The sequence below is a fragment of the Engraulis encrasicolus genome, unplaced genomic scaffold, assembly GCF_034702125.1.
Source record: "Engraulis encrasicolus isolate BLACKSEA-1 unplaced genomic scaffold, IST_EnEncr_1.0 scaffold_185_np1212, whole genome shotgun sequence".
Lineage (NCBI taxonomy): Eukaryota > Metazoa > Chordata > Actinopteri > Clupeiformes > Engraulidae > Engraulis > Engraulis encrasicolus.
The window spans coordinates 22,501-49,583 of NW_026945406.1; the positions used below are offsets into that span (position 1 = coordinate 22,501).

At 40.8% G+C, this 27,083-nt stretch overlaps 1 protein-coding gene across 1 annotated transcript; it reads left to right on the plus strand.

Moving 5' to 3' along the window:
* The first annotated feature begins 20,552 nt into the window (after nucleotides 1-20,552).
* LOC134442630 (merozoite surface protein CMZ-8-like) lies at nucleotides 20,553-26,857 on the plus strand. The gene is made up of 5 exons (XM_063192675.1): nucleotides 20,553-20,650; nucleotides 20,997-21,101; nucleotides 21,638-21,742; nucleotides 24,745-24,849; nucleotides 26,749-26,857. Exons 1-5 carry the CDS (start codon nucleotides 20,553-20,555, stop codon nucleotides 26,855-26,857), a joined length of 522 nt encoding a protein of 173 aa, XP_063048745.1.
* Nucleotides 26,858-27,083: the final 226 nt, after the last annotated feature.

The window sequence follows — 27,083 nt, forward strand, 5'->3', positions numbered from 1 at the left end:
AATTGACATTGTTAATATTTCTCAAATATTATGCCTACCATGTCAGCAGTGCTAAAACCTTTTTTTTTTTTTTTAAACGATTTTCTTTTTTTAATAAACGATTTGAAAAACGATTTCCTTCGCATTCTCCTCCTGAAGTAAAAACATCATATAGGGAAAACCATGAGTGCTTGAAAGACAGAGGGATCAAAAGCCTAGTCAAGTTGTTGTAGTTAACAAAAAAAACCTTCAGAGAAGGGACAGTTGGGATGAGTTTACTGACACTCCCCAGGCTTTGTTTTACAGTTGTATGATAATGAGTTAGGCGACATTGACACAGCAGAGGAGACATCAGCTGCATATAGAAAAGAATGTATAATGAATGTGAATATAGACATAAATGTGTAATATGTTGTTCAGCCCTTTAACTGGGATGAACTTTGAAAAACTGGCCCTATGACCTACGTACACCTCTCATGTAGAATGTGCACGCCTATGAGTGTGGGGAAAAAGGCGTAGCCTACTGTCTTCGACCCTCTTTGTCTGTGCGTTAACAATTTCACAGTGCTCCTAAATTCTTATCTGTGGTCCTATTTTGTTTTTTTTGTTTTTTTTTCATTGCATAGACTCCTGCATGAGGGACGAATGAAAAGTGTGTTGCAAACAGAAATGATTCACTGTACTGCATTTTTAATATAAATGACAATGTACTACTATACGTAAAATCGTATGTAATTTCTCAAAACATAAATGGCTGAAATGTAGGCCTATAGTATCTCCATGCGCCAATATCATACTTTACTCATTGTTTTGCCGTGTGAACCCCCCTCCCACAAACATAAAAATCCCGGCTGCCCCCATAGTTTACAAAATTTCTGTAGGAAACACTGTTGTTGTGCTATTTTGAAAGGGAAGAGGCTGTTCCAGAAGCATGGGAGATGTTTGTTGTTACAAGACATTTTACTACTGACTGGGCTGATGACATCGCCAGGAATGCCCGTGTCTGTGGTGCCCACTGCATATCTGAAGCTAGCACGAGCATCCGTTATCTTATTTCGGAAAAAAAACACCTGTCGAGTCTCTGTACAAGTGAACGGAGCATGGTTGATTTTGAGGCATTGAGTGCCCGTTTTGAGGCACAGCCAAATTATGTCATACTGGTTTACAAACTCTAAAGGGGTCTATATACCAGAGACTATTTTGCAATAGGAAGGCAAAATGTATAGCCTATATTTTATACTATCTGTCACTTACACATCCATATCTTTGTTACATTTGTAATAATGTATGATACATTATCTATATATGGTTATTATGTGTATTTATAATATGTATTGTGGTATATTATGCTTCAGATATATTCATTTTATATTTATTCATATCTTCTGTACTTGTATTGCACCTTATTACAAGCCCTAAGTGGGCCTATTATTGTCACGAGGGAAAGTTGCTAAAATGCACTGTTCTCTATGGGAAAGACGTTTAAAAAAAAGACGAATAAAGCGTTGCAACTGTCCAGACAGGTGAAGAAAAGAATCACCGGTGCATCTTCAGATGTGGAAATTGACTTGTTTTATTGGGCAAGCGCCAAGACTAACGTTTCGACGTTCACACGTCTTCTTCAGAGTCAATATGGCAAACCTGGGTAGGTGGTGCTTAAAAAAAACTTTCAGAAGCACCTGACAGGTGCGTAGGGGGGTGGTGACTGCAATCACCCAAGGGTGCCAATGACAGAGATGGAAACGTTTCGATCCAACAGAGGGATCTTCCTGAGGATCGAAACGTTGGATCGAAACGTTGTCGTATGTTAAAATGAAATAAAGTATTTTTGGAGTTAATACCCAGTGTGCGGACCGCCTCATCACACTAACTGTCCCCACAGGAACAAAACATTTTCAACTATCCATGCTAACTCAGCACGTTAGGTATGAGACATGAGCTATCGTTATTGAAAGCCAAGATACTGATGCTTTAAACGATAAAACTTCACAATACATTGCACAAATATTTTAGACAATATTAGATAAAAATTGGACATCAAAAAATTATTTTTCACCTATTTTTTTTCTCCCAGAAAAGATGATCAAAACGGATGAGAAAGTTGCAGGATAGAAGGAAGATCTAAGTGAGCATACAGTATGTAAAGTGAGTTTCGTCTCTGTAGTGTGTATCTGATTGAAGAAATCTTCAGTGTTGCAACTGCCACATGTTGCAACCGTCCCCACTCTGCCCTACACTGAAACATTGTGCCAGAATGTTTGCAAGCTAGCAGGGAATATTCAAACTTTCGGGGGCTTGCACTGCACTTGCACTGCGCTTGTCTCACAGTCCAATCAGCTGCGTAGCCTAGTTGGTTTGATAACACATCATATGCGTCATTACATCATTACAGCTGTTTAAATAAATGCAACATTTATTTTTTTCCAAAAAAAGGAAGGAAACTATCGGAACTCCCCTTCTGTAGTCACGTTGTCAGAGCCCCCCAAGGGGGTGCTGGCGTCGCAGTTGAGAAACACTAGGCTATGCCATGGCCTAACAGCTACACTTAAAACAGACACTAGGCTAAATGGAAAAACCCCACCAAACAACCAAATCACCAGTTAGGAGCCTTTTATTGATTTTGAGCTACAGAACGGCCAGCCCTGCCACTTAAATATAAGGCCAAGCTGATTTCACGCCATGCCTTAATCATTGAGGCCTACTTTGTTTTTTTGTAGCCTAGTCTTCTATATGCTATGTCCCTTTTATTTTTGGTTTTGAAAGGGACACTCCACCCATTTGCATTAGGCTTTCCATTGCTAGACACCCAGTCATACTTTTGAATGGCAACACTCTCATTTCCCCCTGAGACAGGAGAAATCCGTATTTACCTCTTAAAAATAGTCATTTTGCATCATTGTAGGAGGAAGTGTAAGAGAGGTGGATTTCTGTTGAGACTAGGGCTCAATTCGAAACGGGAGGCAGTGACTCGATGACTCTCCTCCTACATAAACAGGTCACTGATCAGATAGGTGAAGTTAGCTGATGAGGCAGCCGTTACGAACGGCACTAATGAGTGCGCTGCCTTGCGCATTTGATGTTACGGCGATTCTATGGCGGGAGTTACGTTCATCACGTTAGCGCTTAGCTTACGCATGCTATTTGAACGGTGAATGATCGTCAGACGGCGGAATCGTAAAATGGGCTATAAATAGATCTAGCGACAGCATATTTAGATACTACAATGTTGATTTATCCATTTGATTTTACATACATACGTGTCAGAATAAAGAGTATGATAAGGTAGTAGCTTGGGTAGTAGCCATGTTTGTTTTTCAGGTTTCCGGTTGAGAGGGAGGTGGCGCACAGCATGTTGGGTACCAAGGCAGCGAAGTCAGCATCTGATGCTGACCTCAAATATCCCCGTTACGCCCACAAATGCAGTCAACTGCCGAGGGGGGAAATAAAGCAATTTTTCGTTTCGATCCACACTTCATGACTCGATGTCCAGTTAGCTCACTGGAAGGACAGCTGCCTTCCCTGTTTCGAATTGAGCCTACAAGCCTTTTTTCCCACCTTTTCAAACCCGCCCATAGGGGGTTGGAGCTAATGCTCTAACAGACCTATCACAGATCAGTGTCCCAGTGCTTTTGAAATCACTGGCATTGAGGCTCCAGTAAGCAGTGTTGCCAGATTGGGCTGTTTCCCACCCAATTGGGCTGCTTGGGATGGCCGTCTGTGGGTAAAAATGGCATTATGCAGGAAAACTTGCCCAATCTTTCCCATAGACATCAATAGAATTGGGGGGGATTTAGTGCTTCCAGGCGGGTTTTGAGCATTTTTTGGGCTGGAAATCATCAGCCTCATCTGGCAACACTGCCAGTAAGTCACTGGCATAGCTGGAAAGGAGAAGCTGGAGCACACTGCAGCTTAGTTTTCAAGACTATTTTGTGCACACGCAACCAACGTTTTGGTGTTGCTAGACCTTCTTCAGAGTCAAATGATAGCAAGAGAGAGACTAGGGTGACCAGCTGTCCGGACTTCGGCCGGACAACCCTGCCCCTTAACTTTCTAACCTTGCGTCCTCGCGCCGTACCCATTGCTTCGAGTTGCCGCCTCACCGCCTCCGTGGAGAAAACAGTGAAGTCGGCATTCTAAACTGTAGGCAGAAATCAGGGAGCAGCGCTGCCATCTTACCTCAGACAAACGCAGCTGCCAACAACAGTTTTACTTGTAAAACTTGGGAAGGATTTTCGCATGTCATTATCTCACTCCAATAAAGGAGTCATCAGTAGGCTACCACTAACTTAATGTTGTATCGGAGACGGCAGGTTACGACAGACAAATCCTTCCGTTATCTATTATTTCATAACTAGGCCTATGTTTTCATGCATTTTGGGTAGTCATGCATGCGTGGGCCTATAATAGCCAACAAGTTATTTGATTTACTTTACTCAAAGTTGGTCAGGAGTGTTTTTATCAGCGGTGTTTTAAAACGAGAGGCGACCGCTTCTGTCAACTTTTTTTTCATGCAGACGGACGCTTGGATAACCATAGCAACAACACGAGCTCAAAATACAGACAAAGCGCACATGCAGAAATACTCTGTTTTTGCCCTGTTTGCAAAGTTGTGAGAGCCCTCGTTGTAAATGCATTCAGCGGACAAACTTACTTGCACCATGCGTTGCCAGTGCAGGGAAAAAATGGGGGAAACAAACAGCAGGAGACAATAGGCCTAATATAGCAACCTTATTTCGCTTTCATACACTCAGTCAAAGCAAGTTATTTCACGTAGACTATGGACCGCAAATAACACAAATCGCGTGCAGATTTCCCCGACATTAGGCTAAAGCAATATAGTCAATTTTTTGTTCAAAGTCTGGAGTAACTGGAGTAACATGGCGGCCGCAGATATTGGAAACACGAGCGACTGTCAGTCTAGTTTGTGTCAATGACGTTGCCTCGCATCTCGAGGCCAGTAAGCATAAGGCAAGTAGGAGAGGAAAGTCAAAGAGAGGGACACACGGACGTCGCAAACAGGTCGTAAAAACAGACCGATGGCCACCCTAAGAGAGACACACATTTCAAGACTTGACATTCACAGGTCATCCCACTTGGTCTAGCTAAATTGGTCTCATCTCATTGCAGGTAATTGACCCCACCCCTCAACACCAGGACAAGATTGCAGACAATTAGACAGAGAGGCTTCGTAGAAAGGAATTTTGGATTCATACTCTAAATTCAGTGGAGCCTCAGGGCATGAATGAGGAACACAATATGTCTTGCTTTCTGTAACAAATTGCTCCAGCATCGTGGCTGTGGTCTTGTAATAATTGTAGCTGTGGTTTTGTTGACAATGTTCTTTGTGTATTGTTTTATCACTTTTTTGTTTTGGTTTGGGAAGTTGGCAAGCTGCCTAATTGTCTACAATCTTGTCCTGGTGTTGGGGGGTGGGATCAATTACCTGCAATGAGATGAGACCAATTTAGCCAAACCAAGTGCCAAATGTCAAGTCTTGAAATGTGTCTCTCTCTTGCTATCATTTGACTCTGAAGAAGGTGTAGCAACGCAGAAACGTTGGTCGCGTGTGTGCACAAAATAAAGTCTTGAAAACTAAGCTGCAGTGTGCTCCAGCTTCTCCTTTCCAGTGATGTCTGTCCCACTGTGATGCACCTGTAAGCAGTGTTGCCAGATGAGGCTGAGGATTTCCAGCTCAAAAAATGCTCAAAACCCGCCTAGAAGCTCAAAATCCCATTTTTACCCGCACACGACCATCGTAAGCAGCCCAATTGGGCGGGAAACAGCCCAATCTGGCAACAATGCCTGCAAGCTGAGTGAGGGATGATGCATATGGTGCCTTCACCAGCTCGGGACCTCTCGAGACAGCTGATGGCACTGCTCACATGACAATCGAGTTCTGGAGTTTGGCGCATGAACGCCACTGATCCCGGAACAATCGGGATTCATGCATGTTTTGCTTTGGTTCTCTTTTCTTTTTTTTCACCTCAGCCTCCACACCCACGACATATCATTTTAGCTGAAGTAGACTAAATCAAACAGTCAGAGACCAGCATTACTGACATATACATCTGCAATTGAATGACATCAACTGGTGTTGTTGATAGTGATGATATTTGTTGATAGTGATGATACAAGATGATATTTTAGCATTTATGATACTGTTTACATGCTAGTTCCATGCATGGGCGCCATGTTGATGATGCGTGTGGTCATACAAAACATAAGCTCGGGAACTCGTTGTTCTATATTACCGCCAGAGATCAACCTCGATAATTATCGATCTGACATTGCATCATCAAATCTTCACGCCCACTTGCCCGAGGTTTTAGGTCGGCTTTCTTGGGATTCTCGACTTTTTGAACGAGCCAATAGAATCCCAAATAACTGGGTGTGTCCTGTGGGACTTAAGCATTGCAGTGCATTATGGGGATTGTTGTCACAAATCCACAAGCACTAAAAGACATTTTCTGCCTTTTCTTGACCAAGAAGGCACCAAATTAGAAATTTATGCTACAATTCAACTATAAATATGACCCACTTTCAATACATATTCATTAGAAATGGGATTTATGGCTCTCTGACGGAATCCGGACCATAGTGGCTCGTTCCTTTCAAAGAGCCGTTCAAAAAAACTGTCTCTTTTGACTTTCTTATTTTATTATTTATTCAGTGTTTAGAATGTGATATTTTGACTCCGCCTCTAGGTTATTTGATAACTGATTATCCTCCTGCTTCTAAGGACCGTTTCTGCCACTCTTTAAGGCCAAGGTTTTTTCCCCAAATTGGATTACTTTGGTCGAGGTCATGTGCTTAAAATGAATGAAAAATGGACGAAAAAGCGGTCAAGTGGCTCCCCCAGCTGTGATCTGGATCCCATCGTTCACTTCTGGGAGCCGTTCAAAAGAATCAGCTCGTTCGTGAACGACACACCTCTAACAGTCATGTCTCCACCGGTGGAATGCCCCTTTAAGCCTGTAGTTTCTTTGAGAAATAAAATAAAATAAAACAATAAAAACATTAAAAGGGGCACAATGTAGGATGGTGTAGTTTGGGCGGTGCCCGTGGCATGCCTGTCACAAAATCTATACAGTCATGAAAAAATGCTGTTTAAATACACTCACTGTGAGAATGTTTTTCATCATGGAATGCCAGCAGTTGATACACATCTAGGTAAAGAGATGAATCAGGACAGTGAATAATTAAACTTTACATATAGATACTTACATATAGAGCCCCTTTAATTATCAATCTCCTATGTTAGCCTGGTGAAGACCTCCTACATACTTCCACCCAAAGATTTTGGCTCCCTAGTCTGTCCCAACCCTCCTAGCTCGGTTAGCTCACGGTTCCGCCGATCGACAAACAGTTGAGAGTGGTGGCGCAGAACTCACCCGCAGAGTCCGTTACTGATTTGTTAAAGTAACACTATTCACAATTTTGTCTTTTTATTTGTATGCGTTGGCAACACTGTATCATAACAGTCATGGTAATAAAGCAAAATTTGAATTCAAATTTGAATTTGGAACTCCAATTGATTTCAATCGCAGAGTAAGGTCAGACCATCTCCCACCCTCCATGGGAACGGATTCCTCTTAGTTTGTTCCAGACTGTATGACGGAGTCAAAAGTCGGCTTTCGCCCAGGCTACTTTTCTGTAGCCTATTTTTCTCAATTTTATATGTTGATCACTGTTTTGGAGGCTCTCTTTAAGTTCCACCCTGTTAACTCTTTAACTCTTTAGGTGCTGATCCAGATTTCGCCTACTGCACTAGAACTGTAGAATGATAATAATAATAATAATAATAATAATAATAATAATAATAATAATAATAATAATAATAGTGCTATTTATTCAAATGCGCCATTCAAAACACTCAAGGACACTCTACAGAGAGAAGCAAAATAAAACAAGACGCGTAACCAGATTGTAAACGTAAACAAAAAAAAAAAAAAAAACAGTTACAAAAATCATAAAGAATAGGCTAACTGAATGTCATGAGTTTTTAGTCTGGATTTGAACAGGAGTAAAGAGTCAATATTGCGGATGTCCGGGGGAAGCGCTGAGGAACCGAGCAACTGAAAGCTCTATTCCCCATGGTACTGAGACAGGCAGAGTGGACGGAGAGGAGAATGGAGAAAGAGGAACGGAGGGGGCGAGAGGGAATAGCAATGGGAATGAGATTAGAAAGATAAGGAGGGGCAAGATTGTGGATGGCCTTGAACGTGTGGAGGAGTATTTTAGAATTAATTCTAAATTTGATAGGGAGGCAGCGGAGATGTAGCAGTGCATGGGGTAATATAATGACAGGAAGGAGTTTTAGTAATGATGCAAGCGACTGAGTTCTGGACCAGTTGGAGCTTGTGGAGAGATTTTTGAGGGAGACCAAAGAGAAGAGAATTACAGTAATCAATGTGGGAGGTGACAAGACTGTGTACAAGTATGGAGGTTGAATGGGAAGTGAGAGAGGGGCGGAGACGGTTAATGTTAGGTAGGTGGAAATAAGCAGACCGCGTGATGTTCTTAATGTGGGAGAGGAAGGATAGAGAGCCATCAAGCATGACACCCTAACTCAACCAAAAAGGGGAGGGGGAGACAGGAGAGTTATCAATTGAGAAGGAAACACTATTGGTTTGGCCTATTTAATATTTTCATTGAAATTACTAGTAGATTTATTGAGTGTAACTCATTATTATTGGGTTACTTCAGTGATATTGATTTACTGTTTATGATAATAAGGGTCCCAATGTCATACTTACAGCGACTACAATGAGTTTTATTTGTCACATTCACAACAGTAGCAAAGAAGTGTAACATGCAGTTAAACTAGCTATTGGCCAGTACTGTGCAAAGTTGTGTGTAAGTAGGGGGTGTGGCTGAGGGGTTTTACGTGCAATAGTGCCAAAGTGTAGGAATGCAAATTGTACTATGGCTGAATGGTAGTTAAACAGCGTGGAAGGATAATAGTCACAGGGTCCAAACAATTAATTTTGCTGACTTGTCAGTTGACGAATTTGATAAAGAGTCAGCAATTGCTGTTTGCAGTGTTGCGATGTTTTGTTTCCTGTCACAGCAGTTATCTTATGATGTGTGTGTGATGGCCAAATTTAAAGGATACATTACAACAGATTTATCCTTGCTGTCGCGCACCCGCTCTCTCGCAATGGTGACTTTATTTATGGTAGTGTCCACGCCCTGATCACTTGACTAGTTTTAGCTAGCAGGTAGATGTGTTTCTGTTTCTCATTTTAATTTGATTTTCCTCGTCTGATAGTTGAACGGTTAGGTCAGTATTTACTTAGAAAATAGCACACAATGAACTAGGCAGGGGTTGAGGTATTGTGCCATCATAATAGTAGGCCTATAACTATTTACAGTATATCCGGAAAGTATTTGCAGCGCTTCACTTTTTCCACATTTTATTACGTTACAGACTTATTTCAAATTGTATTCAATTAATCTCTGTCCTCAAAATGTAACATACTGTAAATACCTCATTATGACCATGTGAAAAAAAGAGTTCTTGAGAGTTTTTGGAAATGTATTACATTTTAAAATTAAATTTAAATTCAATGTGTGGTGGTAAACAAGTGAATTTTACAAAAAAAAGCGCATCATCTGGCTAGTCAAGCATGGTAGTGGGACTGACATGGTTTGGGGATGTATGAATGCCGTCAACATTATAACATCTAAAGAAACATGCCAACATACACTGTGACTACTGAAGCAAATCATGATACTCTCCATAGGCAGTGTTGTGCATGAACGAGTTCAAAAGAACGCGTTCATTGAACACGCTCATTTTTTCGTGAACGCTGAACTGAACGCAACACATTTTTTAATAAAGAACTTGAACATGAATTAGTTCACATTAACTGTCATGAACGGCAGACATCATTGTAAATGAACGTTGGCCCAGTGCCCACCCACCCAAGCCAGATCACAGTCACACAGATCGCAAATGAATAAATAGAAATATAAAATATAATAATAATATTGCTAGAATAGATATATAAAATCCTAATGTCACTTTGTTGTACTTGGGTTAAAACGTAGTGCTTTACAATCAATAAGACATTAAATAGCAGAGATGTGGACTTGTGACTTGTGACTTGGACTGACTTGTGACTCGAGTCACAAATGACTCGACTTGAGACTTGACTTGCCAATATTAGGAATGACTTGCAACTTGACTCGACTTGTATGCTATTGACTCGAGACTTGACTACAGTTTTAGCTTGCAATGACTTGCAATAGCATGCCAAGTCGCCTGAATATATATGTATTTTTGCATTTGTGTGTGAAAAAAATGCATGAATGAAAGAAAAACTAAACGATTTACCCTCAAACAGTACCAGTATGCCTACTATTTTTGTTTAAAACCCCTTATGAAAAGTATTACTGTAAACATGGTTTTACTGTAGTAACCATGGACTCTATTGTAGGCCTACTCTGAACCATCCATGGTATCACGCATGTTTGTAGCCGTTTGCAGCTGTGGTGTAATGGTTAGGGAGTTGAACCGAAGATCATAAAGTTGCAGGTTTGAATCCCACCCTTAGGCCTACCTCTCCCTACACCTCCATCCATGACTGAAGTGCCCTTGAGCAAGGCACCTAACCCCACATTGCTCCAAGGACTGTCACCAATATATGCGTTGGATAAAAGAAGCGGCAAATAGGTGTAATAATTTAATGAATAATTATAAACCGTGGTAAAACCGCAGATACTCTAGGAAGACCAGATATCCCACTGGTTGATTTCACTGTGTATTTCCGGTTGCCGAAACGAGGCAGGTTTGTATTAGTTCCAGGGCTTGAAAACGAAATTATTTTTCAAACGTTCCGTTCCGAACGGTTCAGGCAAGTTTCAATTTAACGTTTTCGTTCTTGCAATCGTTCCCCCACAAAAATATCGTTCCTGAACCGGTTCGGAACGAAAAATAACGTTTGTTCTTAACGTTCCTGCAGTGTTTAACGGCCATATTAAGTCTATTTTCGTGGACTTTATCTTAGAATAGACATACTCATTATTTCCCCTTGATTTACACAGCTATTCTCAAAAATAATAACACACCCAAAAACACTCAGATGGGCTATCCATCCTGGCAGATTTAACCTATGCCTATAATTCTTATCAACAGTAGCCTATGCCAGCCCAGTAGCGGTGGGTGGAAATGTTGATTAGGGAAGCACAATACAGAATAGCGCAGGTGACGTTAGCATAATAAGAGGTGTCGATAGGCATGGATTTCAGTTCTTGCCTAGCTCTATTTAATAGGCCATGATGAGGTTTGCAGCAAGTGAAACGTGTAAGTAAAAGGGACACAAGCTTGCTCCACAAAAAAAATCCCAAACTGTTTTGAGATGTGCACGATGCAAGGGGTCACTAGAGAAGGGACAGGTTGCATAGTCTAAAACCTCGGATATGCTCTCAGATATCGGCTACCAACCATTCCAGCGCAAGTCCATCACCACAAAACCGGAGACCTTTTGTAGCCTAACAGACAAGCGTCACAAAATAGTACGAGTTTTCACGTAGGCTACTCCAGATCCCCATCAGCCCAGCCCTCTGCACGACAGAAGAGAATAATAACTTAAACAACAACAAATGCACTGTCTTTCTCTATCCCTGCTTGTTGTCACACGCGACCTACTGTTATTCGTGATGACAGCCAGGAAATATTGCGCAATACTGAGGAAACCATCGAAACATTGAGTGGGCCAGCTAGCGTCAGTTCATCTGCCACGAATGACTTTATCCCGCATTGACCACAACAACAGATAAATAAGACGTCCTTGATTACAGCACATAAAACACCAGCTCTCACCTCCCTTCTCTACAACCGACAGTGGGATACGCTGCGCACAACAAAAGCACCTCAGTAACTTTACGACAACATAATTTGCCATAACCGCATTGAACATCGAGGCACTCGGTGGTGCCATTACAAGTAGTACGTTAAGCTAAACATGACTTACCCACCAGTTGCCTCTCAAGAGCACTCTGCGAATTAGGTTCATCAAATCGCCTATCCAATTCCTTTGCAAATCATAGACTGTATGGTCCAAATACCCTGTAGGAATCCCAACACCGATCTCAAGACATGTTCTCTTTTGCTCTCCATTGTGTCAATATAAAACTCTGTACTGTCCGTGACTGAAGAAAAGCGCGGGTAAAGTGCCATCTCTCTTACAAAAACTTATTTGATATTGGTGGTCAACAACTTTAGGGCGGGTTTATTAGAGCCAACTTCCAATCACTACGAGAAAGGCAGGAGAAGCACATCCGTAAAATTTACCCAGGAAGTTTCTCTATGCAATGCACAGCATTACAGCCGCACTCTGATTGGCCAATGCTCCTCAATATTTTATCAATCGGCTGCAAGAGCTCAGGTGAAGCAAAATGCTGTTGCTCTAGGCTATGCATGCATCCCCTCATACACGTCAGTAGCCGAACTAAAAGACTGCTCGTCGCCATGGTTACTCCTCAAACAAAATCGTGCACTTGTATGAAATATAGAGAACGAAAAAAAACGTTATTAACCGGTTTGTGGATTTCAGAATAACGTTTTTGTTCCGGAACACTTGAAGACCATTTCGTTTTCGTTTCCGTTTCCGTTCCTCGTAAAATTCCATAAAATTTTGTTCGTTTTCGGTTTTCGTTTTCGTTCCTTGAACCGGTTAGTCCTGATTAGTTCTATGGCAGATTTAGAACTGAAGGGGCAGTTCCACCCTTGTCCACGTGGTGGCCCGGAGACCAGAATGAATGGAGTCCTATGGAGCAAAACCCCTCATGGTGCCTTTATCTCAGTATATGATTTTTTCTTGTGTAATTCGGATGTTGCTTTCGAAAGACTATATATAGAAAATACCCACGGCTGAGTTTTAGATCTTTTGAGCCACGCATATGCTTAAAAAGTGATTTTTAAGTGTCTAGCTCCATTGGGTCCCATTCATTCTGGTCTCCGAACCATAGAACTAATACAAACTAATACAAACAACTGGGCTTAATAGCGAGTGGCTAGGCTGTTCTTATAAGGGCTGTGGTAAAACCATGGTTAATTTCAGAGTAAAACCATGGTTCATTTTATAGTTAAACCAATTCAAACAAAAAAACATGCCGAACCATGCTCAAAAACACATAAAATCATGGTATACCATGGTCGATTTTTGTAAGGGACATGACTGACGAAGGGGGACATATTGCACATCGAATACAAGGTGACTTGCTAAGGACTTGGTAAACAAAATATTAGACTTGGACATGGACTTGACTCGGCTTTGGTATGACTTGGGCTTCACTTGGTCAAATGTATTTTAACTTGTGACTTCACTCTGACTTCATTGGAAGGACTTGAGACTTACTAGAATTGCAAATTAGTGACTTGGTCCCATTTCTGTTCAATAGCCTATATTAAAACCGTGAGTTTGTTGGAAAGTTTGTCTACGTCAGTGTTGCGCAGCAACCATCAATAAACGCATTTCTGGAGGGAAATGAAGAGTTCATGCTAGCAGACAAATTTGTGGGCTTTCCTAAATATGGATAACACTGTGTGTACCTGTTTTAAAACTCCAACATCGGCAGCTTTGGATAACCCACGAGATGACATGTTAGAAAAGCCTGGACTATCTTCGTGGATCCTGACCATGATAGCCGGACCAACAGCGACTAGGAAGCGGTGCCCTACAGTAGCACTAGCAGGTCAACTACTGTGGCTATCCCTGCTGATGGATCTGTGAATGACCTCGGCACTGATAAACCCAATCAGGTTTTGTTGAAAGAATACCTTGTGAGATATTTTGGTCTGAAAAGACGTTCATTTTCCTCTGGCTGTGAACTGGGATTGGCTCGAGTAAGTTATTCCATTGAAAAGGACGCAGCCTTTAGCTTGTAGATGGTGCATATGTATCATCAGACACAACCTTCCAAATCTCCCTGAAATGATTTCAGAAACATGCTATCGAAGCTGGGTAAGGCTTAAACATCATGCAGCTTTCAAGGAACATTCAGTAGGCTAACTTGACACGATGTGGCGAGATTCAGAAAAGCGCAGAACAGCTGGCTTGCAGAGATCCATCCGACATGTCAGCAATAGTAGTAGGCTAGTAGTAGTTTTTAGTGGTCAATCAATTGCGCTACTTGGTGATATAGCTGGCTATTTCTGGATGCTAACTGGAGGTGAGATGTGGAAGTTCAGTTTGGAGAAACCCCGACACTCATAGTAAGTCACATTGTGTGTGTGTGTGTGTGTGATGGCAATTGGAACTATTGCTACTATGCCTCTGTTGGTTGCTTTGAAATACACCCGCCGTGGTGTTTTGTTTTGTATTCAGTTTGAGATGCTTGCTGCTCGTCATCTAATACATCATGTACACACGCAGTTGGCGGTGTTGGCATTTTGGCAAAAAGCAGCTGCCTTTACTCCTCTGTTGGACATGCACCCGTTGTCAGAGGTGCATCTTGTCACCAGGCTAGAGAGGCAGCCGCTTAGGGCCCCCAGGCATAAGTTACTTTGCGAATAACAGCTAAGACGATAAACTACAGTAATGGTGATTTGTGGCAAATGGTAGGCTAATTCTTTTGAATTTTCGGTTGGGGCCCCAACTTCCGTGTGTGTGTGTGTGTGTGTGAGAGTATGTGTGAGTGTGTGTGAGAGAGAGAGAGCGCACGCTGGTCCTGCCATGTTTAATGTAATAACGATTATTGTGAGGGATTAGGGCTGCGGAAATGGTAAAATAAGCAAAAATAAGATAGTGTCCACCCGTTGGATTTCAAAGCATGCCTTAAGGCTCAAGTCTGGCTACGGGTCTGGTGTGTGCAATGCATTGCGGCAACGTAGTGTCCGACTGAGAATAGTTGAATAACATAGGCCTAGTTATTACAGCTTACACACGACGTTACCGGTGATGAATTGCAGCACAGAGAGAGAGAGAGCGAGAGGGAGAGCGAGAGACAGACAGACCAAGTGCTGCAATTAAAAAATGGCTCGTGGAAGTGATGGCATGGAGACAAACACTGAATCTCAGTATGAACATTTAAATACATTTTACACTCTTGCAAACCAAGCCCCCGACGGCAAAATCATAGCTTTCTGAAAGATGTGTCCACCTGCGCAGCAAAAAGAAGTAAGGACATCAAAAACGTCCTTCTCGAATTTGAAATGGCACATTGAGTTAAAACATCCATCCAGTGTGAATGCATATGCACGCCCTCGAGGGTCATAAGGGAGGAAAGGGGGAGAGGACCCCTGCCAAGCCCAAACGCTAATGACACTGCCAGCAGTCTTCAAGAGGTCCGTGGTTGTCTCACAGGAGCAGGTAGATAAACTGATTATCGACTGCATTGTGGAAGATGTACCACCTCTAACCAAAAAAATCACTGCATCAACCATAAAGATACAGTTTACTTTAAAAACAAACAAACAAAAAAAACTATTATTTTGTGCATTTGACAATTGCCTTCACTAGGCCTACCTTCATTCAAGAGTGTTGCTCATTTCAATGAATTCATACACACACGTCGGCCTATAGGCTATATAATATTATATATAAAACATATATACATATTTCATATTATATATTATTTTTTATGAAATGCTGGTAGATTTCATTGCACTAGGGTATAGAACTGGTCTACCTTGACTGTACTGCATGCTGCAAGTTTCATCGCCTGATAAGAGACCCACAATTGCAGTGTCATGAGCAAATGTCTAGTCAGTTTCAAAGAATGTATAGTGATTTCTAGCTGGTGTGAAAAAAAGTATTTATTTGAATATCACACGAAAAAAGTGAAAATGAACTGAACTTTGAACTAGTTCAGAATTAAAATTGTGAACTTTAAACGTAAACTGTTCACTTTGGGCATGTATTAACTGAACTTGACCTAGTTCAGAAAAGCAGTGAACTGGCACGACACTCTCCATAGGATTTCATTCAAAACTCACACCCATCTATTTTAGCCAGGTGCAGACTCAAAATGTAAAATTTCAATGTAAAGAAAGGTTGAAACACACACCGATGACCTCCCTTTTAATCCCTTTTCATTTCGAAATGAAAAAATTAATGTAGTTGCTGCCAAAGGTGGTTCTACAAAGTATTAAGCAAAGGCTGTGAATACTCATGTAAATATGATTTCTTTGTTTTTTAATTTTAATACATTTTCAAGAACTCTTTTTTTCATAATGTGGTATTTATGGTAGATTTTGAGGACAGAGATTAGTTTAATACAATTTGGAATAAGGCCGTAATGTAATAAAATGCATAAAAAGTGAAGCGCTGTGAATACTTTCCGTATGCACTGTATATTATGTCCATACCTCTGCTCACTTTATGTATTAGTAATAGCCAATTACCTCCACCTGTTCCTACTGCCATAAAACTACAATGTACACAACATTAATATGCAGTAGACCCAAATCTGTAGACAACGCTGTACATTGTTGTGTGGCAATTTCAGAAATTCCAGGTACAGCATCCATTTTTAATCTTTATCTTGTTCAAGGAACGTATCACTTACTGTTCCTTGCACTTCTGATTAAATGCTAAGCCACATTTTGTTACCCTGTATTTATACATGCGTGATGATAATGTATTCTTGAGTCTAATAATCTTGTTATGTCATTCCTGTTGCTTAGGTCCAGTACTGCATATGAAGTTTGAGAGCCACTATCCAGAGGAAGAGCTCCATGGATAACTCTGTGTACTGCCACACAGAACAACCTCATCTAATGGATCATTTCGATCCACAGTAAGTGAGCCGAGTTATCAGATGAGAAAGAATTTAGAATAGAGTTTAGATTTACAAAATAATACTACTATCAAATAATTATTGTAAAATAGTATAGTAGTAGAGTTTTTTATTACAATTATCTCACTCCAAACACTTTCAGACCTGTGCATGTAAATGTGAATTTTTATTATTACATTATCACATCAGTTACAGAGGTGGCTTTCAGAGAGCGTAATTCCTCTTTTTCTAGGTGTCCCAGTCCTCAGAAACCCAGGGTAGTGTCGTCAGTGCCCAGCTGTGTGTCAATAAAGAGTGACTGCTCTATCGTGTCGCCACCAGTCTTCAGCAGTGGACCTCCACAGTCTGGCCCAAAGTGAGATATCAACAATTCGTTCAAATCTCAACATGAATAGGTACCAGATTTGTGTTGTGTGTGTGTCAGGCATAGGTTGCGTTAACCGACAAATGTCGATCATTGACAGATTTTTTTGAAGGATGACGGAAAATTCAGAAGATTGAGGGTGAGAATCAATAAATCACAAGTTTAAGTACACCCCTATCGAGTAGAGCAAATGTGCATTTCAATTAGGCATAGTTATCGTCAGCGCAGAGACTATTCTGCCTACTGTATCCTTCGCATTCCCTCTCTCCCTGCTTGTCGTGCCATGCGCGGCAGCAGAGAACGCGCCTCTGCACTTGCTCCAAATAATGAATTAAAATAACGTTGATGTAGCCACTAACACTTGTGACTTCAATTAATTTAAGAATCGGAACTATTTGTAGACCTAGGTCTACTTAATTTACTGACTATGTGATTTATGCCAATGACGAAGTTGTCCCTCTCGCCCTTCATAAATGCATTGTTTCATATCGCTATAGCCTCAGACGTAATTAAATAATAAAAACAATGGATATTCAAGAGCCTAAATATTATCAGGCAACAGATGCATCCACAGTTAATCCTGTTGGATGTGGTTCATCCTTCTTGGTGGTATGCAGACATTACCTTGGATACCGTGGCTCTTGATACATCACAAAGACTTGCTGTCTCGGTCAAAGATGCAACAGTTACACGCGCACCAAGAATTTCTCCTTTTTGAACTCTGATATGTCACCCATAATGCTGTGTGCATTGCAGAACTTTGAGCAAAACTGTGCTCTTACCCTGCTAATTGAACCTTCACACTTCACTTTACTGGTGCAATGTGCAATTAATGAAGATTGGCCAACAGGCTGGTCCACTTGAGCCATGAAACTTCCCACTCTAAAATGACAGGTGTTTCCATTATTTTGTCCAACCCCTGTATATACAGCTCCAGGCCTTTTTATTAGAATACCATGAAAAAGTTGATTTATTTCCATAATTCCATCAATAATGTTAAACTGTCATGGATTGTAGATTCATGGCCCAGTTTTTTAACTATTCCAATCATTATTTTTTTTCTTTTTATATACGTTGGCCTTCCAGCTCAAAAAACCCATGAATTGGGGAATTCGCATTATTAGAATATTGTTATAAAATCACATTTTTCTTCATCAAAATTCGGGTCACATTATATCAGTTGAAATTTGGTACTTTCTACATAACATGCAATGGTCAATACTTGGTTAGGACATTCTCTGTCTTCATAATGGCCATGATGCGTTCAACATTGAAGTCAATGGAAAAACAGTGCATGGCAGTTATGGAAGCCCAGATATCCTTGATGCTTTGCTGTCAGCTGTTCTTGTTTGTTGACCTGGTACCCCACACTTCACTCTTCAATATACCCTGTAGATTTCCATGCCACGTTTTGGCGCTAACTCACCAGTTTAATTCTAAATAACCAGAAATGAATCCCCATTGAAAATGAATGGGGTTTAATTTCTGTTGAGTTAGAATTAAACTGGTGAGTTAACACCAACACGTGGCATGTAAATCTTCGGGTATATTGAAGAGGGAAGTGTGGGACACCAGGTCAGCTATACAAAAACAGCTGACGGCAAAGCATCAAGGATATCTGGCCTTCCATTACTCCCATGCACTGTTTCTGCCATTGACTTCAATGTTAAACGCATCATGGCCGTTATTATTAATAATATTAAGACAGAGAGAGTCCTAACCAAGTATTGAACATTGCATGTTGTGTAGAAAGTACCAAAGTTCAACTGATTTGATGTGCACTGATGTGAAACAAATTTTGATGAAGAAAATTGTGATTTTATTACAATATTCTAATGATGTGAATTCCACAAAAAAATTTTTAGCTGGAAGACCAAAATGTGTAAAAATAAACAATTTAATGATTGGAATAGTTAAAAAACTGGGCCATGAATCTACAATCCATGACAGTTCAACATTATTGATGGAATTATGGAAATAAATCAACTTTTTCATGGTATTCTAATAAAAAGGCCTGGAGCTGTATATGTATTATTTCAGACAGCTTTACCGCGCTCCCAGAGCCAACATATAAGCAGATGGGGCTACGTATAGAGAGGCTCCCTTTACTACCGTTGTGGGCAAAGTTTTGACGAAATCTGGTTGTCTTCCTGGTGTAGGCTTCAGTGCTCTTGTCGCCTACCTGGGCTAAATCTTTCTGCTGAAAGACACGGCTTTCCTTTCCATCATGCAAGTGAAGCCCAACGCGAATCTTATTTAACATTGCCTTTGTATTACAATCGGTGCATTAATTAGAAATATAGAGCAAAAAGAGTAAGTGAGAGCTGTTGGATAAAGCCCTGCATGCGTCTTTTAAAAAAAGTGCTTGTGGTGACCATAGCGCTGAACACTGAATCAGACGCACGTCAGTGAGCGATATCTGCAGCTTTTTAAACAGTGCAATTAGACGATAGAGGGGCAGAGAGAGAAAGTGATTTGTGGTAGGCCCAACACAGCAAAATGGACTGGACTCTATCCTCAAAGTTGGGGAATGAATGTCGAGTGAAAGGGGATGTATTCACAGCTGTTTATTCTCAGTTGGCCGCAATTGCGCATGTGTTGTTCCCGGTGCGGGGTCGCGACCCCCACATTGAGAAATGAAATGACGAATTAAAAAATAGTCGATGACTGATTATTTTTACCCTGTCCGTCAAAATGATGGACTATGAAAAAGTCTAGCACAGCATCTGGTGTCAAGTGTTGGTGAAAACTGGGGAAAAGTATTTCACATTGCTGTAGAGTAATTTTGTCCAACTCTTCTTTGCATAATTGTTTTCAAATAAGCTACTGTGGAGGTTTTCCATGCATGAAAAACATTAATGTTCCCAAACTGATGGCTGGAAATTATTCTTTAGGACATGTTTGTTAAGAGCAGAAGTCATTCTTCCTTCAATCATAGCAGCAGGTCTTCCATGCCCCGAGGCAGCAGCCCCAAACCATGAAACTCCCACCAATGTTTCACTGTTGACTTTGTGATTTGATTTTTTTAATCAAATGCAGTGTTCATTTCACACCACACGTTACAACTTTTGTTTCACCTGTCCGTAGAATATTCCCCCCCCCCAATTTTTTTGTGTGATAATCAATATGTATTCGGCAAATTTGAGACAAGCCTTTATGCTCTTCTTGTTAGTGGTGTCTTTGGCCTTGCAACTCTGCATTCCCATTTTTGTCATGGCCTTTCTTAGCGTTGAGTCATGAACTCGGCCAATTTCTGAGGTAATTAACACCTCCTGTTAATAAGGTGTTCTGTGTTCGTCTCTGACGTTCCACTGTCACTGTGATCTTGGGGTAATGTTTAGTTTGATTGGAAACGTTTATCACTGCACCATGCTCTCTCCATTTGTGGATAATGGCTTTCAGTCTGGTTTACAGAAGTCTCAATTATTTCTAAATCGCTTTGTAACCTTTTACAGACTAAGACATGTCCATTATTTCTTATAATCTGCTCCTGAAGGATGATGGATCGCTGCATGACGTCGTGGTTATGATTGATATGGCCTACTACACATTATCAAACAGGTTCTATTAAAGTTATCTCTTGATTTGAAAGGTCTACAATCAGACATGGGTGGCTGTGAAATATAACTCAGTTGTCCACAATAATACGATTAATCCCCATTACCTCATTATTTAACAAGAGTGGCAATTACTTTTTCCACACAGGTTCATGTGGGTTTGGTTGGCATTTTTCTCTTAACAAACAATCACAGAAAAACTGCATTTTACTGCTTTGTTTACTTGGGTTATTCTTAGGCTATCCTGGATGAAAGCAAAACATCCGTAAGCGGGTAAAAGCTTTCTCACAGTACAATGTGTGTTTGTGTGTGTGCATTTATGCATTTGTGTGTGTGTCCTTCTGTCCCAGGCCCAGGGCAGTGTCTCCAGTACCCAGCTCTGTGTCCATGAAAAGTGACAGCTCTATGGTGTCGCCTCCAGGCTTCAGCAATGATCCTCCACATTCTGACCCAAAGTAAGATGTCAACAAGTCATTCAAATCTCAACTTGAACAGGGGACCATTCCATCATTAGCGCTGAATTTAGTGGTGCTTGCATGCAGAGGTTTCAACTAACAGCAGCTTAAACTTGAGACTGAAGCCGCTCTACCACAGAAGATCAGCTCTGCCTTGGCAAGATTCACTTAAGCTGTGCTCATCAAAGCTGGCTTTGCGCCTGTGCACGTTGTACAAGGGAAGATCATATCAACGATTGTCAAAAATGTGATCACTTTGTAGAGTCTGACATGTGTTTTCAAATCAAGTTTTTATCGCAGGTCTGGTCTGAGCATCAGCAGCTTGACTGCACCTGAAAAACTGCACTTTACTGCATTGTTTACTTGGGTTATTTTTGGGCTATCGTGGATGAAAGCAAAACATCCGTAAGCGGGTAAAAGCTTTCGCACAGAACAATGTGTGTGTGTGCGTGTGTGTGTGTGTGTCTGTGTGTGTGTGTGTGTGTGTGTGTGTGTGTGTGTGTGTGTGTGTGTGTGTGCATTTGTATGTGTCCTAGGCCCAGGGCAGTGTCTCCAGTGCCCAGCTGTGTGTCCATGAAGAGTGACTGCTCTATGGTGTCGCCTCCAGTCTTCAGCAATGATCCTCCACAGTCTGACTCAAAGTAAGATATCAAATATTCATTCAAATATGAACAGGTATCAGATTTGAATTAATTTAATTTAGCACAAATACACATACATACTGTATATATACACTAAGCAGACTGATTTTGCTTGAAAGACAGGTTATGATTAACTTGACTTGACTTGACTTGAAAGCTTTAATGTCCTTTAAAAAGGCAATTTGATTTACAGCACAGCAGAATGAATGGCATAAAAACATATAGGCCTACAATAAAACACATACAGTACAACAAATACACTCAATAAATAGCTAAACATATAGTTACTGTGTAAATAAATACGTAATAAATACAGACCACTGATCAAATGCATCCATTAACCCAATATGAAAGTCCATAATGTCATGAATGTATCTCCCACATCTTGTTCAATTCGTTAATTGCCATGGGGATGAAGGAGTTCTTTGCTCTATTCGTTCTAATATTGGGGTATCTATACCTGCGTCCTGAAGGGAGTGTTTGGAACTTAACTGAGAGGGGGTGGGTAGTGTCAGTACAAACTTTATCCGCTTTCTTTGTTAATCTATCTAAATAAAGTTTATGAAGCTCATTTTGCTGACGCCCCATTATTTTCCCACATGTTTTCACAATTTTACCCAGTTTACTTTTGTGCGTCACTTTAGAGTGACCATACCAGCATACCATACCATAGGAGAGAACGCTTTCAATAAAAGACTTGTAAAATAAGGTTAAAATGGTGTTGTCAACATTAAAAAAGTTAAGTTTCCTTAGGAAATACAAACGTTGTTGACCCTTTTTGTAAATTGCATCTGCACAACTGTCCCATGACAACTTGTGGTCTATAATCAGACCAAGGTATTTATAATCAGTCACCACTTCAATCTCCTCTCCGCCAATAATTGAGGGGGGAGTTGGTAATGCTTTTTGTCTAAAATCAAAGATAATCTCTTTTGTTTTTGAAATGTTGAGGTGCAGGTTAGACCTCTTCGACCAGTTGACGAATTCCTCCAGTACTGGACCATGCGTGGTTTCATTGTGGTTCAGCAGGCTTACCACGGCTGTGTCATCCGCATACTTAATTATGTGGCAGCCAGGGTGACTACTACGACAGCTGTCAGTATACAAAATAAAAAGCAAGGGTGAGAGAACACTACCTTGTGGAGTTCCGATAGAGGTAAGTCGCACATCTGACAAGATGTTGCCTACCTTCACCTGCTGTGCTCTGCCCTGCAGAAAGTCCATAGTCCAATTAATCAATTTAAAATCAAAACAAAAGTCTTTTTTCAGTCTTTCAGCTAAAATGTGTGGGTGTATAGTATTAAAAGCTGAAGAGAAGTCAGCAAAGAGGACACGAGCATGTGTCTTAGCACCTTCCAGGTGCATATAAATATAATCCAAGAGTGTGAGAATGGCATCGTCTGTTCCTCTGTCATGCCTATAAGCGAATTGGAGTGGATCCAGGGCCTGCTGGCAAGAGTTGATGATGTGTGTCTTCACAATCCTCTCAAATGATTTGACTACAAGTGAGGTGAGGGAAATGGGCCTATAGTCCTTAGGGGTTGATGGATGAGGGACTTTGGGAAGGGGGGCCACGTGTGACTTTTTCCAAATGCGTGGGACCACTTGAGTATCCAATGAGTGTTGGAAAAGGGAGCAGAAGACCCCACTCAATTGTGCTGCACAGTATCTCAGCACCTTGCCTCCTATGTTGTCAGGCCCAGGACTCTTCCGGATGTTGGTCCTCTCAAACACCCGCCGCACTGTGTCCTCCTTAATGGTGAATATCCCCACAGTCCCATTGTCCTGTAACTCCTCCTGTTGTCAAATAGAATCACCATCTTTGGCCACATGTTCATAGCGGGTGAAAAAATAATTCAAGTCATTGGCCAACTGATACTGAGCTCTATCATCTATTTGTTGTTCTGCGCTTTTGCTTGATTTGTATGGGGCATTTGCCATCAACTTAATGCCCACCCATGCAGACCGCGAATCTCCAGCCATTAAAGTCTAAGGACAGGATATTCTTTATGAGTAAAGTTAGGCTACGAAAACAACACTAGCTTACTGTAATGCTATACATAGCATGCGGGCATGTTACCTCTAGCCACAGCACTATGGTAGAAAGAGAAACACATTTGAAAACAGGTTACTTACAGGATCTTCATCTGTCGACTTGTCACAGATAGTCGATCCTGTCCATGGTTTCCAAAGCAGTAGGCAGTGTCCCTTTAAATAATAGTCATAGTCAAAGCCATAGGTCCATGCTTGCAAAACAACATCGGTGGCTTGGGGGGAGGGGTAATTGGATTCCCCACCTCCATACCTAATAACTCAGCTGAAGTCTAAGTGGCTCACATAAGCATGTGACAAATTCATTCTTGGGACTCAGAAAAGGGTGGGATGTTTTTTCATGCTCATTTATTAGACTAATAAAGACCCAAACTTGTGTAAGGAAGCCCCCAAGAAATGTCAAATTCAAATATGCTTTATTGGCATACCTGTGAGTATCTCACACACACACACACACACACACACACACACACACACACACACACACACACACACACACACACACACACACACACACACACACACACACACACACACACACACACACACACAGAGCAGTTAATTGTGTACTCCCACTGTCCCTTGGGGTAGGGTATGTCCTCCAAGAAAGTGAGCCAATTTTTCAGATTTTTGTGGATTAAAATATGTTTTTATATGTATAATTAATAATAATTAATAATAATTAATTTTATTTTTTATTTTATTTTTTTATATGTATTCTTTTGCAAAGATTAGAAAATATTAACGTCTAATGTGCGTCTCAGTGCATACCTCATCAGTCGTACAGTGAGTACAGATCCGCCAATCTCTTGGTAGCCATTTTTTTTCAACACCCTTTCTCTACAGATAGACCGTGATCACTTAATCTCTCTCTCTTTCTCTCTCTCTCTCTCTCTCTCTCTCTCTTTCTCTCTCTCTCTCCCTCCCACATGTGTGTCCTTCTGTCCCAGGCCCAGGGCAGTGTCTCCAGTACCCAGCTGTGTGTCCATGAAGAGTGACTGCTCTATGGTGTCGCCTCCAGTCTTCAGCAATGTTCCTCCACAGTCTGACCCAAAGTAAGATGTCAACAAGTCATTCAAATTTCAACATTAACTGGTACAAGTGTGTGTGTGTGTGTGTGTGTGTGTGTGTGTGTATGTGTGTGTGTGTGTGTGTGTGTGTGTGTGTGTGTGTGTGTGTGTGTGTGTGTCTACACAGTATATGTTTGTAAATGCATGTGACTATGTTTATGAACGTAAACATTTCCAGACTGTGTGAGTATACAGTTGAGGACGATATTATTAGCCCCCCTCCTGAAATTAGACATATCTCTTCATTGATCATTGAGAATGATCATTATTAATAAATGCATGTTATTCCGGAAACGAATACACCATGGAGATAGTATCCAATAAGTTAAATTTGGACTTTTCCATTTTCCCAATGAGTTTAAACAAAAAAGTGTAAAAATGGCAAGGACAAAATTATTAGGCCCCTTATCATTAATAGTCAATACAGTGCCATTTATGACACCAGGCACTTTGATTAGTTGTTAACTATATTGGCACATGTCCTACCAGGGATTTTGGCCCATTTTTTTCATTGCAAATAGTTAAGCTGGTCCAAATTGCATGGATGTTGAATTAAAATAACGTTAAAATAAAGTTGTTGCCACCATGCACATGTGTGACTTCAATTAATTTAAGAATCGGAACTATTTGTAGACCTAGGTCTACTTAATTTACTGACTATGTGATTTATGCCAATGACGAAGTTGTCCCTTTATCGCCCTTCATAAAAGCATTGTTTCATATCACTATAGCCTCAGACGTCGCTTAATTCTCGCTTGAAACATACAAACATTTGCGAATAGCATGTTTGCTAGCCAGAACCTTCACTCAAAGACTTCTGGACAGTAATTAAATAATAAAAACAACGGATATTCAAGAGCCTAAATATTATCAGGCAACAGATGCATCCACCGTTAATCCTGTTTGATGTGGTTCATCCTTCTTGGTGGTATGCAGACATTACCTTGGATACCGTGGCTCTTGATACATCACTAAGACTTGCTGTCTCGGTAAAATATGCAACAGTTACAGGCGCACCAATTTTTTTTTTTTTTTTAGCTCTGATACGTCATCCATAATGTTGTGTGCATTGCGAAATTTAGAGCAAAACTGTGCTCTTACCCTGCTAATTGAATCTTCACACTTCACCTTACTGGTGCAATGTGCAATTCATGAAGATTGGCCAACAGGCTGGTTCACTTGAGCCATGAAACTTCCCACTCTAAAATGACATGTGTTTCCATTATTTTGTCCAATACCTGTATATACAGCTCCAGGCCTTTTTATTAGAATACCATGAAAAAGTTGATTTATTTCCATAATTCCATCAATAATGTTAAACTGTCATGGATTGTAGATTCATGGCCCAGTTTTTTAACTATTCCAATCATTATTTTTTTTCTTTTTATATACGTTGGCCTTCCAGCTCAAAAAACCCATGAATTGGGGAATTCGCATTATTAGAATATTGTTATAAAATCACATTTTTCTTCATCAAAATTCGGGTCACATTATATCAGTTGAAATTTGGTACTTTCTACATAACATGCAATGGTCAATACTTGGTTAGGACATTCTCTGTCTTCATAATGGCCATGATGCGTTCAACATTGAAGTCGGGTCACATCAGTTGTACACAATAATATGATTAATCACAATTACCTCATTATTTAACAAGTGGGGCAATTACTTTTTCCACACAGGTTCATGTGGGTTTGGTTGGCATTTTTCTCTTAACAAACAATCACAGAAAAACTGCATTTTACTGCTTTGTTTACTTGGGTTATTCTTAGGCTATCCTGGATGAAAGCAAAACATCCGTAAGCGGGTAAAAGCTTTCTCACAGTACAATGTGTGTTTGTGTGTGTGCATTTATGCATTTGTGTGTGTGTCCTTCTGTCCCAGGCCCAGGGCAGTGTCTCCAGTACCCAGCTCTGTGTCCATGAAGAGTGACAGCTCTATGGTGTCGCCTCCAGGCTTCAGCAATGATCCTCCACATTCTGACCCAAAGTAAGATGTCAACAAGTCATTCAAATCTCAACATGAACAGGGGACCATTCCATCATTAGCGCTGAATTTAGTGGTGCTTGCATGCAAAGGTTTCAACTAACAGCAGCTTAAACTTGAGACTGAAGCCGCTCTACCACAGAAGATCAGCTCTGCCTTGGCAAGATTCACTTAAGCTGTGCTCATCAAACCTGGCTTTGCGCCTTTGCACGTTGTACAAGGGAAGTTCATAT